This window comes from Sorex araneus, chromosome 4 (assembly GCF_027595985.1).
Source record: "Sorex araneus isolate mSorAra2 chromosome 4, mSorAra2.pri, whole genome shotgun sequence".
Classification (NCBI taxonomy): Eukaryota; Metazoa; Chordata; class Mammalia; order Eulipotyphla; family Soricidae; genus Sorex; species Sorex araneus.
Window position 1 is genome coordinate 76455451 of NC_073305.1, and position 13588 is coordinate 76469038.

Genomic DNA, 13588 nt, shown 5'->3' on the forward strand with positions numbered 1-13588 from the left:
AGAAGTACCCTTCCCTGGACTGTGAAATTTCTCCTGCACTGCTGGGACCGAACCCTAAGCAGTGAGCCAGGAGTAGCTCCTGAGCACCCCTGGCTAAATAAACCCTTTGGATGAAGAATCTCCCTCTCTGAAACTCTGTCCCCTTCGGCTTAGTCAGAACAGAGGGAGGCAGCAGTGGGGGCGGAGACCCAGGGGGTGCTTCTTCTTTCTTGGTTCTTTGTTCTGTTTTTAGGGCCACACCTGGCGATGCTCAGGGTTACTCCTGGCTCTGCACGCAGGAATCACTCCTGGTGTTGCTCAGGGGACCATATGGGATACCGGGGATTGAACCTGGGTTGGCCGTATGCAAGGCAAGCACCCTACCCGCTGTGTTTCTCTCCGGGCCTGGCACCTGTTCTAGCTCACTCCTGCATTCTGCTTCCTGCATCCACCCCGGTGGGGATGGCCCCCGGGTGCAGACAGGACTGCGGGCCAGGCAAAGGCGGGTTCGACTTCCTGGCACTGTGCGTCTTGCGGAGCACACCATGGTTGCTGCCACCGGACAGGCTGCGAATAGTCCTTTCCTTCTAGACACGGGGAAACAAAGGCCGCTCCTGGCTGGTAACCCTGATCCTGCCTGGTGTCTGCACACGCTCCACTTAAAGCACGCAGGCTCTGACACGCGTGGGCCAGACAGCACCTCCACTCAGGCGGAGCCCACGAATCTTGGAGCCCAGAAGCCAGAATTTCCCAGAGTCCAGACTTCCAAGGGCAGCTGTACTCTGGGACCCAGGGCCCCTCAGCTTCCTCTCTCCAGTTTGGGTTGGGGGAGAGGAAAGACAAGGTCAGCATCTACGAGGCAGCTGGCACTGGCCCGCGACCATCCTGCACATAATGGGGTCCATGTAAGAGTTGGTCCCGGCTGCCGGCTAGGGAGGGCTGGATTAGCAGTGAGTGCATGTGCTGGACAGACTTCGGCGAAGTCCTACAACGTAGGCTTACGTTCCAGAGTAATTTACATTCTGGAGAAAGCTGCAGATTTCTGACTACTCTAAAGCATACAGGATGATTTCCCGTCAGTGGATTTAGTTATAAATCCAGTATCTGCCCATCTCAAAGAGTTTCCAGCAAAACCATGTGATGTCAAACTCCATTCTTACACACAGCCGAGGCCTCAGGGTCTGAGACAGTTCACAAAGCAGAGCATGGTGACAGCTTGGCATGTGTTTATTTCGGCTTTGGGACCACACCCGGGGTGCTCAGGGAGCTACTCCCGATTAAGTGTGTGGGGGCCACTCCTGATGGTATTCAGGGTTCATGTGGTACCAGGGAATTGAACTCGGGTCTCGGCATGCAAAACATGTGCTCCAGCCTATCTCTTGGCCTTATAACTTGGCATTTAAAATAAAACACAGTAATCTTTAATAACGATGGCATCTGTTTCATGGGACTTGTTTTAACCACAATTTTCTCACAATGCCATTTGGTTTAAAAACTCTTAGCAGAAACATTTTACAAAGCCACAAAATTATAGATTAAATTATACTGCACTGTGTTTACCCATGTCTCAGGAATTTAGAAGTTTTATTTTAACTGGCAATCTATACAAGTTCACAAAATGATTTATTATGGAGCCATATGGGTCACCAAAATGAGTAAGAGATACCAAGATAGGAGGGAAAAAAGATTCTAACGTGTAGAACTTTGTATCAACAAGTTGGCCATTTATGATGTGTTGGGAAATGAAACATTTAGCAACATTCCCAGACTGGTAGAGGGTGGGCACTTACTGCCTGGAGAGATTCAGAGGGTGTGTAACACCTCCCACAGCCACGAGTCTCCTGGGGAGGAGACAGAGAGCCACAGACACAGAGAGACCTGTCTCTTGGAGTACTCCCCCCCCCCCCAGTGCAAAGGAGGCCTGGGGCTCCAGCAGGGCCGCTGGCTCGAGGCAAGGGACTAAGATACGAAGCCGGGTGTGCCGGCCGCTCCAGGGGTGCAGGGGCCAGAGATTTTACTTCTCAGGCCAATAAATGGTGTTTGCATTCTGAGAACTGTGTAATGTGGCTTAGTGGGAGAGGCCCTGGACTTGATCTCACACACACACACACACACACACACACACACACACACACACACACACACACACACACACCTGGAAGACAAGCGCCGAGGGTACCAGTGGCTCAGAATGCTGGGTCACGTGTGCTGTAACAGGCATACCCACAGAGACCCTACTTCTCTTTTTAATGAATGAAGAAAGTGGCCAAAAGTTTTCCAAGGTCCCAGAGCTGGTGAAGATGCTGAGCTGGGATTTAAAACCTACGTTGCTACCGAGAACCAAAAAAAACCCCATAATCTAAACCAGGATCGGGGAGATGGTTCGGAGGGCTGGGCGGAGGGTCGGCACGTGGAGACCAAAGGTCTCGAGGAAGCAGCATCGGAGCATCTCTGAGCACTGCAGGGTGTGGCCCCACACCGGACCCCCTGCAATACTAGTTTTCTTGCTGCAAAAGCCCACGGAGACCCATTTTGACATATGTGGTCTCTGTGCAGTTTACTACAGAACTCGAGCAGATTTCTAGATTCCACAAACCGGTGGAACTGGCATCTCTGAATGCTGGGAAGAAAGTCTTCTGTCACTGGACTGGGTTACTGAAGTGACAAAAATCATGTTTCCTTTCTTTCTTGTCCTTACCCTCTGTACGAGCTCTCTGGTCCTTTGGCCCCTGTGGTGGGCCTGACAGCCTTGCGATTAGCAACCCTCTTCAGCTGAATTCCTGAACTGTGCTGTAAGTGGGGTTTGGGGATGGGGTGCGGGGGCACGGGGTGGTTTGGGTCACATCCGACAATGCTCAGGGCTTATTTCCGGCTCTCTGCAGGGATTACTCTCGGAGGTGCCCAGAGGATCAGGGGCGGTGTTGGGGATCTGGGCCAGGCTCAGCCACACTAAAGTGAGCACCTTATCTGCTGTGCTAAAGATGCTTTAGAAACACTCCCAGATCCACGTGCCACTGCCTCCCTTCTCCGCCTGAAGGCCGGGAGGGCGTCTGAGGTCTCCCACAGTCTTCCTGCTGCTCCCTCAGGAGAGTCTGGGGACACAGGCTCAGGAGAGACCCCAAGGGCCTTGGGGAGGCCCACAGGGCAGTGCAGGCCCTGTCCCTCAGCCCTCCCCTGTGTACCACCCCCCCTCCCTGAGTTTTCATCCTTATGGCCCATGACCATAAGAAAACACAGAAGGTGCCACTGTGTTTTCAGCAGCCAAAGGGAGCCGGGAACCACATCGCGTGCTCCCTGAAACGGAGATTTTCTTGTATTCAGGGCCCAAGTCACCCCAGCTTCTAGCTTTTTGCCTCCCCTCGGCTGAAAGGTGGGCGATGTCCTGTGTAGGAAAATCCTCCTCAGCCACCCGCCCACCCCGCTTTCCTGCTGAGCTCCCAGAGACGTGGGGAGTGGTGGCCTGGAACGGCCCCTCCCACTGAGCTACCTTCATTCATTCAGTGGATACTGACAGGACACCAGTATCAGACCATGCATGACAAGCTCCTCGGCAGCAGCCAAGCTCACGGGACACCACTCGCCTCAGGACCATGTCTCTGATCTCACCCTCTTCCCTAATCAGACTCGGATTGAGCCAGAATACCCACAGGGACTTCCCAAGGCTAACCCGTCTCTCCCGTGTGACAGCCCGGCAAGCTTCTGCTTCAGGTTCGTGGCCATGAAGTCTTGGGTTCTTTGTGCCCCCAAGTTTACTGCCTATTCTCCTCACATGGGAGGCTGTGCCCGGCGACCCCGGGGAAGCCTGGCTCTCTCAGGCCTCCCTCTCTGTCTCTGGAATGATGGAGGAAACGGGAATCCTGACATTTTTCTCTAAGACTTTCCGGTTCTCTTGTCATACTGCTTTTATTTTGTTTTAGTTTTTTGCTTTTTGGGTCACACTGGCAGTGCACAGGGGTTACTCCTGGCTCTGCACTCAGGAATTACTCCTGGCGTGCTCGGGGGTGGATGACCCCACCAAGCAGGATGAGAACGCTATTAGGGTACCCCAAAGAGTAATCGAAAGAGCTATGCTGGGAATGTCATGTCTCACTCAAGTCAGAGAAGGAATCCGGAGTTCTGACCTCCGTCGACGGTCAAAAATCAGGGGTGCTGTCTCGTTTGCCAAGGCATCAAAAATCAGATGGGCCAGTTATATAATGCGATTCAGGGACGACCATTGGACTAGAGCTGTTACAGACTGGATTCCACGGGACGTCAGAAGACCTCGTGGCCACCCTCCAACTAGATGGTCAGATTTCTTCGTCAAATCTCTGAGTGAATGATTTGAGGCTCTTTCTGTTCCTAGAGCGAGCAGGTATCATTGGGCTACACTAGCTTGCGACAGGGACAAATGGAGACGTTACTGGCGCCCGCTCGAGCAAATCGAAGATCAACGGGACTACAAGTGATACAAGTGAAGTGGTGCTCGGAGGATCATATGGGATGCTGGGAATCGAACCCGGGTTACCTGCTGTGCAATTGCTACAGCCCCGACATATTGCTTTTAAATGTACCTGGGCATCACAGTTCCCTTCCCATGGCGCATGCCACGTGCTTTCAGTAACAGACGCTGGGATGAGGTATGAGGTGACCGGGCAAAGGTCAGTGAGCATGTGCTGCTAGACACTGCTTGTTAGGTGGCTGAACCAGAGGAGGCCACAGCCTTTTGTTTTGGACCACACTTGGCAGTGCTCAGAGGTTACTCCCAGCTCCGGCCTGGGGGCTGCTCCCAGTGGTGCTCGGGGGATCATGCACCAGGGCCTCTGGTGGGCAGCTCACGCTCTCTGGCCCTCTGAACCATCTCCTTTCCTGCCCTTTCCCCGCTCAGTGCTTTTTGTGATGTGAAGCCACAGATGAGCAAAGAGTTATTCAGGCACGAGACTTTACTACTTAAACAGGTCGGAAACCTGGGAGGCAACAGGACCCCATTCTGTCGATGCTGGTTTTGCTTAGGCTCCCATCATTATACATCTGCACATACATGTCACAGCTGGGTTCAAGGTAAGGAACTTGGAATCTGAGGGATTAGCGAGGCCACCCCTTGGCCACTCTCTGCAGAGAAGTCACCTGACACCTGGGGATCAGGCTCTGAGACACTCCCAGCCCCCCGACGTGGCCAAGCAAGCTGGACTCGGGGTTGCCCTTTCTCACCTCCCAGAACTGGCCTAAGGATCAAAGGAGTCAAAGTTTGCAAAATGCCCAGGAGCGAGCAGGTGCTGGGTGCGTGTCGTGAAGAACCCGCATGGCTGCATGTTGCACGCCGCCAGCTCTGACAGCTGGCCACACGGCCAGGGCACAGCTGGGACGCGCACCGAATGACTGGTCTTCACGCCTGTTACCGCCTTCCAGTTCTACACAGAGGGTGCGGTTTAGGGCCTGTGTCAGGGGGACGTTTTACGGGCACACACGTGACAGGGACGTCCCCCGCACTGTGGGGAAGGGGCCTCCCTGTCCATGGCTGTAGGGAATCCGCCACGGGACAAAGTGGGAGTGACACGCAGAGCCTCGTGTGCAGCTGCTCGGGGACTCCCTGGCTCTCTCTTTAGTCTGGGTCCTGTGTGCAGATGCCACAGGGTGCGTGCTCGCGGCGCCCGGGCAGGCTCTGAATCAGCCTCTCGACAATGGGTGGACCCCAGGCCGAGCACGAGGTCACAGCTCCTGTGCTCGTGCCCCGGAGAAGCCGGGGTTGGACCTGGGGGGCTCCTTTATCTTTCAGGGTAGCGTGCGTGGCACGGAAGGAGAGGGAAGGGCTATCCTGGGGTGCCGGGGCTAGGCTGGCCTCCCTCTCCCCCACCTGCAGGCTCAGCTGCCTTCCGTCCCCTGCCACGGGGGGCCGTGGCCTGAGCCCACCTGTGTGCAGCCCCCCTCTCTGCCGCCAGCTCTGCGGGCTGCACCCCGAAGGCTCCCAGCCGCGCACTAACCTGGGCCTGGCGTGGGGGCGGGGCCGGCAGAGGCAGCGCCTGGGAGTCACTCACCGCGCACTCGTCCAGGATCCCCGCCAGGCGTGTCCTGTGCTTCCGTCCCAGGCGCATGATCTTCTTCCACGTGTAGTAGTACTCCACACACTGGGCCACCGTCTTGGACTTCACCTGGCGGGAGAGCCACCAGCGCAGGGTAAGTGCCCGAAGGGCGACACAGCTGCCCGTGGCCTCCACCACCGGGCACGGGGGAAGGCAGTGCCAGGAACAGTGAAGGCAGGGAAGCTCCTTCCGGTCACACACCAGGCGGGAAACCAGTCCATCACGACCGTTTCTCCTCAGAGAGGCAGCTGCCCCCTCTGGGCTGGTCTGCGGCTCGACCCTCCCGGTCACCCCCAATCGCAGCGCCTGGAGATGTGTTTTAGGCCAGTCTACAGAGATGATGATGATGACGATGACTCTTATTATTAATTTGGGAGCCGGACGTGACAGTGCTCAGAGCTTACTTTTGGGTCTGTGCTCAGGGAACGTTATGAGGTATCAGGGATTGAACCTGGGTGGGCCACATACAAGGACAACATTTTTTTTTTTTTTTTTGCTTTTTTGGTCACACCCAGCGATGCTCAGGGGTTACTCCTGGCTTTGCACTCAGGAATTACTCCTGGCGGTGCTTGGAGGACCATATGGGATGCCGAGGATCGAACCCGGGTTGGCCGAGTGCAAGGCAAACGCCCTCCCCGCCGTGCTATTGCTCCGGCCCCCAAGGACAACATTTTATCTCTGTACTCTCTCTCTCTGGTCCTTTAAATTAAAAAGAAAAAAAGCGATAAAGCAATGTGTTTTTTATTTAATATGCCTGAATGTGCTTGGTTCTCTGACAGGTTGACCTTCAAAATCTATTAATAAAAAATGTTTTTTTTAGTAATTGAACAGGTATATTAGAGAAAAGATATGACAAGAGCTTAGCTTTTGCAGGAAACAAGTCTTGCCTCATTCACTTCCCCAGAAGGCAAAGGAAGAGGCATTTCATGCAATTTTATTTTTAAAGAAGTCATACCCAAAGGTACTTGGGCCTGAACTGAGGGCAAAGCATGTGCCCTACTTTTCCTTTGCGGTGGGGGGTACATGCCCAGCAGTGCTAAGGGCTTACTCTGAGCTCCAGGCCCAGCGATTACTCCTGGTGGGCTTGAGGGGGCACATGGCATGTGGGGGCGTAAGCCTGGGCAACCGCTCCAGCCCCCAGTCTCTACTCTCTGAACCAAATCCCTGGGAAAAGTGGACATATTTTAAAGAGAGAAACCTGAGTTCTTAAGTTCCCAAGTTGAAAGCAGAGTTCCCCAATGTGGGCTTTCTGGAGACAGACGAAAGGTGAGCCATCTCCTCGGGGTGCCACTGGGCCGCCTGTGCAGGACAGGGTTCCCTCTCCAGGGCTTGTCCCCTTCACAGCCACCTGTGGACTTGAATTTTGACACCAGAAATCGCCCCGGGAGCAAGGAGCTTAGCCCAGAGCACTCCTGTTTCAAACCCGCGAGTCCGGGCAAGCACCACCCATGAATTCATCATCAGTCACTTAGGTGTGGAGCCTTCAAGGAAGGCGGCCTGGGACACTGCAGTCCCCGGGGCAGGTGACTCAGGGGGAAGCAGGGCATGGCCGGGGCAGCCAGGAGTGGGGGAGCCTTTAGGCAAGGCTGGGCAGGATGAAGCAGATCTGAAGCCATCGGGCAAGGGCACGGACTCTGGTTCCCAGCGCCAGGGGCCTGGCCAAGAGACACTCGGGAGTGAGGTGCCCAGGACGCCCTGGAGGGTCTTGCTGCGGCCCAGGGGGCCGTCCGCCGTGACTCTGAACTCCTTAATGACCTTCATGACCAGGGGGTCCCGTCACTCACTGGTGCTGGTACACGCTCTGAGCCTAAACTGCCTCTCGGTCAGCTCAAGCTGAGCAGGTGTCCATTACAGCCTATCTGCTGTATCAAGGTCTCCTGCGCGGCCAAGTGCTTCCTGCGAGAAGCATCTTTCTCCTACACCACGGTGATGAGGTGGGACCACACCGGAAACCGCTCCTGGCGCTGAATGGCTACCTGGAGGGTGATCACCCACGGACACCATATAGGGTATCTGGGAATAAACCTGGGTTGGCTGCATGCAAAACAAATGCCCTACTCACAATTCACTCTCTGGTCCCAGTAATTTGCTTTTCTGAAAAGGAGCTGGCAGGACATACAAATTTGTGACCTTTGGGAAATGGGAAGGGCAGGGAATTCTCCCTTTTCTGATTTTTCAGGAAATCAATCCTCAGAAACAGGCTAACTCTGTTCGATATACGTGAATAGCACTGTAGCACTGTCGTCCTGTTCTTCATGGATCTGCTCGAGCGGGCACCAGTAACGTCTCCATTGTGAGACCTGTTGTTACTGTTTTTGGCATACTGAATACGCCATGGTAGTATTCAGTATGAATACTGAATACATGGCAAGAACCTGGTAGCTTGCCAGGTTCTCCGAGAGGGACAGAGGAATTGAACCCGGGTCGGCCGCATGCAAGGTAAACACCCTACCCGCTGTGCTATCGCTCGTCAGACATACATGAATAAGCTGTGTAAACTGCCAAGCAGAGGCCCAGGTTCTATTTATTCTAATCAAACATAAATCATGCCTTTTTAATTAAGACAAATACAAGCCATACAAATGCAATGCCCAAGTAATGTATGACCCCTTCTCCCCATCCCAACAAAGGCTGCATTTCAGCACTCAGAGGTGAAAGGACCCCTTCCGTGAGAACACCGGGCCAGCGACCTGGCATTCTCACATTCTCTTAAGGTCAACAATGTCCCCAAACCAATTTCAAGTAGGCAACGGGCAAAAGTATGCTTACCATTTTCTGTACAAAAATAAAGTCTTTGCTGTAAGTGGCCAGTGCTTTATTAAACAACTTTCTTTCCAAGGACGTCCACTTGTCGGAACCTACAAGGAAGCACACGTCATGAAAACAGCGCGCAGCTCTCCACTGACACTTGGCGCTCGGTTTGGTTATAAGCTACAACTGTTTCGCAGCTGGTAGAATCCGGGTTGACTGCTTCGAGCAGGAACACATGGCAACCACCGCGTGGTGAGCCGAGCAGACCCCCCCGGCCCAGAGACGCAGTGTCCCTGCCTAGGGATGGGACTGAGACTCACTGTCCCCACCCTGAGGATCTGGGGGAAGGTCAAAGCAGGCGACACACACAGTGTCTGACTTAGCAACTGGAAGAGGCAGTGCCAGTTTTGCTTTTGTTTCCGAGCAAGTAACTGAGATGGCCTGAGCACACATGACTGCAGGCCCGTCTCTGTCCTCCGGGCACTCACCACCATCACTCACCGTCGCCATGACATGAGCCAGAGCAGGCACCGCTCAAAGTGCAGTGATGTGAGGAGGGTCAGAGGCCAACAGTGCAAGGGAGGACCCGCCCTCGGCCTAGAAGGCTTCCAAGTAGAGGAGAGCCTGGGCGGAGCTGCTGACGGGACACGGAGGCCAGCCTGGAGCCGGGTGCGGTCCCTCAGACTGGCTCACTTTGTGTGGAACTATGAAGCCAGGAGTTGTGGCTGCCTCCCCCACGGGCCTGGCTCAGCGCTCTCACGAGTCTTTTGGTTTTGAAAAGACACTGGTCCCTTTTGTTTCTAGAAGAAGTATCTTTGGGACACCTGAGCGTGCAAATGATGGTCAATGGGAAGGAAGAGAAGTTGTGCGGGTGTGGAGAAGTCCTGCTGGCGAGGACGGGCTCAGGTGGCCGCGGGCTCTGGCCTTTGCGGGTTCCCGTCTTGTACTCTGACATTCTAGCCAACACTCCAGGCCCCGCTTCCGGCTCCCGTTACACAGGGTAAAGACAGAAGAAGACAGGGTTAATCCACGATGTCTCAGAACACCCAGAGAACACTCAAGGCTTCCTTGAGGTAGCAATGTTGCACTGTTGTTCCACTGGTCATCGATTTGCTCGAGGGGCACCAGTAACGTCTCCATTGTGAGACTTGTTATTGTTTTTGGCATATTGAATACGCCACGGGGAGCTTGCCAGGCTCTGCTGTGCGGGTGGGGTATTCTAGGTAGCTTGCCGGGCTCTCCGAGAGGGACAAAGGAATCGAACCCGGGTCGGCCATGTGCAAGACAAATGTCCTACCCGCTGTGCTATAGCTCCAGTCCTCCCTTGAGGTACCCAGCAGAACAGGAAACAGGAGGAAAGAGACAAAGAGGGAAGAGGATCCTGAGGGTGGGCAGATCACCCCAGCTAAGCTGGAGGAGAGGCTGAGAAGCTGGCCCGTGGCAGGGCTGGAACGTCCACTCTCAATTGCATCTCAGATGGGGGACCGGGACATTCTGCCAACGAGAATCCCTCACCAGATTCTTAGGACACTCTCTACCCTCAGTCAGACCACAGCCCGAGTTAGAATGCAGCTCAAGACAGGGGTCCAGCTCACGCCCAGCACGTGTGAGGTGCTAGTTCCATCCTAGGGCATACCCCCGCCTCCTGAGTCCCCCTACCACCAGCAGGAGTGACCCCAGAGCCAAAAAAGGGGGGCTGGATGACTTATCAGGAGACCACCACTGGCTGCAAACTTAGCTCTGGATTTATTTCTTTTGTGGAAGTTTATTCAATGTTCACTTTGGGGGAGGGGCTTCCCAGCTGTGCCCAGGGGCCTGGGAGCACTTTAGGGGCACTTAATCCATTGGGCCAGACAGTAATGCGGAGACCATGCATTTCCGGGCTCCACTGGCTGTGCTCAGGGGACTATACGGTCCTGGGCACCAGACTGGGGTCCTTCAGCCTTGGTCCCTGTGCTCTCTTCCGGGCCCGGAATTTACTGAATTTCTGAGTCTGTTTCCTTTCCCGTGACCCGGAAATCCCGAGTCACCCGAGGTCAATGGCATTGGGCCCCGTGGAAGTGCCCTTCAGAAGCAGACGCAGAAGCGCCGAGACACCTGACCGTCAGTGACACAGGTCAACACGGTCCTTGCTGTGTCCTTCTTATGTCTGGATAATGCCACAGCCTAGGCCGCCACTTGGACTTGCCGTCTCCCACCCCTGGATTTCCCGTATTCCGATGACCAGGAAGGGTCCTGGCTACAGTCTCTGAGTCCTTTCCTTCTCAGCTGCTCTGCTCGGACTCTACATCTTGGCTGGGGTCCAGGAGCCACGGGCTGCCCCCGGCCCCTTCCTCGGGCTCCCCACAGTCTACCCAGCACGCGGGGCGCGGTGCTGCGGGCGCTCATCCCCACAGCGCTCATTTGTTCTACCGGGGGGATTCCTGGCCATTGGGCTATTTCCAGCAGGGGCCCCTAACAAGACGATTAAGGCTAATTACAGAGTCTAATTAACTGGATGAAGCCAGGGCTGGAACAGTATCCAAAGGGGGGCGGTTACCCGAAGTTCCGTGTCGGTTGCTGGGAAACCGGCTCAGTTTGGAGGCAGCGTAAGGGGAACCGAGGCCAGGAGAGGCACAAGGGGGTGAGGGCAAGTGTGGGCACAGGATTTTCTAAAGGGGGCCTTTCTGTGCCCTGCTCAAGAGTTTGGAAACTTCGACGGATGCTGCTGTGATTACAGTTAACAAGAAAAACATTTACTGGAGAAAAAGGAAGATGTTTTCGCGCTCTGTCCTTCTGTACGCGGCTCTCCTAAGGGGGTGGATAAATTTCGGTGGGTGCATGGTGTACGGGCTGCTGTCGGAACCCCCTCCAGAGGCAGAAGGGAAGGAGGAGTCCATCCTTACCTCCAAAGGGCCTGTCCACCAGCTCTCCTTTGTCTTCACAAGTGTGTGTCAGGCAGAGTGGGTCAGGAGTGCAAGGGGCTTGGGGCCCACGCTATTGCTATAGCCCCGAGTTATGGCCCTGTGACCACTGCAGAATCACCTTAACTGGGCATTTCCTGCCAAGTTTTTCCTATTTCTTTTACTTATTTTTTTCTTTTGGGGTCACACCCGGTGATGCACAGGAATCACTCCTGGTGGTGCTCGGGGGGACCATGTGGGATGCTGGAAATGGAACCCAGGTCAGCCTCGTGCAAGGCAAACGCCCTACCCACTGTGCTACCATTCAAGTCCCGTCTTTTCCTATTTCTGTTTGGTTTTCTGGAGCCCCCCGGGAGGTGCTCAGGACTAAGCCCCTTTGGTGCTAAGGATCAAACCAGAGAGCAGCTGCGTGCAAGGCAGGCGCCTTAACCCTGCCACCTCCCAGAGTCTTCTCAAGTACCTAATGCTGCTGCTTCTTCATCAGACTGGGGTGACTTCAGGGCGGACGGCGGGAGGAGTGCTGGGGGCGCCCCTCACTCTGGACAGACCCCCTCACCTCTAGACGCTGGAGCTGACCCTCTGCCCAGCAGTGCAACCTGCTCCCCCACCACGGGTGCTGTAGCGCCCTCAGCAGCACCCCCCAGCGCCAGCCTTCTCCACCCGAATCTACTGCGCCGGCACGAATGCAAGGGTGGGAGCCCTGCGTCTCCTGGGCAAGCAGCCCCCAGACTGCCCACAGGGGCTCTCCCCGCCACAGCCTCGCTCACTTTTTCCTGTTCCTCGTGCAGTGCGAGGGCAGGGGAGGAGGCAAGGAAAAAGGGGTGATGTTCACAGGCCTGCAGGGACGGGTCTCCAGGGCACGGACAGACCCTAACTGGGAGAGGGACCCCAATCCCAGGGCCGGGAGTCCAGGAGAGCTGGCCCTGTGGTGGCCAGAGAGCTTCGAGACAGGGGCCCGGGGAGACTGCCAGTGGCCGACATTCTCCGGATGTGCAACCCAGCAGGGCTTGGCACCCGTCCAAGGCAGGATGAGGGGATGGGGGGGGGTGGGAGGGGTGCGATTCACAGACATTTGGGAACCCTGTGATGAATGGGGTGACGTGATAACGGGCTGACGCACACTCCACGGCCTCTCCAGGGCCTGACAGGAAGCGAGGAGTCAGGCCTGACTTTAGAGACTTCTTCTGTTTTTGTCCCTAACTCTGGCAGGTTTTCTAAGGTCCTCTTTCTGGTCACTCCTTGGGAAGCAAATGACTAACAGCAAGCAGGAAGCCACACACCCCCACTCTCTACCTCACTTGCCTCTAAGGGTCAAACAGACTGACCCACATGTTCAAGGAAGCAATGGGCCCTAGGCTAGCCTGGCTGGGGGTGGGGGTCGAAGCCAGGGTTTGAAGGGGAGAGATAGACCAAGGATTCATTAGAAAGACCCCAAACCCAAAACGATCGACTATTTTTTTTTTTTTTTGCGGGGGTGTTGTTTTGGGGCCACAGTAAAGATCAGGGATTAGTTCAGCCCTACCCACTGTACTATCTTTCTGGCCCCTGATCAATCATAATCTTAGCAGAAATTAGGGGTCCTTCTAGGTTCAAAGTTCTTGGTATATTTTAGTGGTTCTGTTTGGGGTTGGGAAGTGTGTGGCTTCTAGTCCAGGCCAGAACTATCCAATGTTTTCTTTCTTTTAAGCAGGAGTCTTCTTAGCAGTGTTTAGGGGGCCAAGGCCAGTCCTGGCAATACTTGGTCCATCAGTGTGACCTGATGGTGTTTGGATCTCCAGACGTGGTGTGGCTACACCCAGCAGTGTGGGAGCCGGGACTGCACCCGAGGCCTTGAGCATGCCAGAGAAGGCATGCATTCCCTGGCTTCAGGCGACTTGCCAGCCCCTCCAACCTCTA

The 13588-nt window shown here is 55.1% G+C and overlaps 1 protein-coding gene across 9 annotated transcripts in view; it reads right to left on the minus strand.

Annotated features, from left to right (window-relative positions):
- Positions 1 to 13588, minus strand: part of TRERF1 (transcriptional regulating factor 1) — a 223960-nt gene that overhangs the window by 10928 nt on the left and 199444 nt on the right. For all 9 annotated transcript variants that reach the window (XM_055134607.1, XM_055134610.1, XM_055134615.1 and 6 more), the window contains 2 exons: positions 8808 to 8896; positions 5994 to 6107 (listed from right to left, as the gene is read on the minus strand). In XM_055134607.1, the coding sequence (XP_054990582.1) occupies positions 5994 to 6107; positions 8808 to 8896 (203 nt within the window). The remainder of the gene's footprint in view (positions 1 to 5993; positions 6108 to 8807; positions 8897 to 13588) is intronic.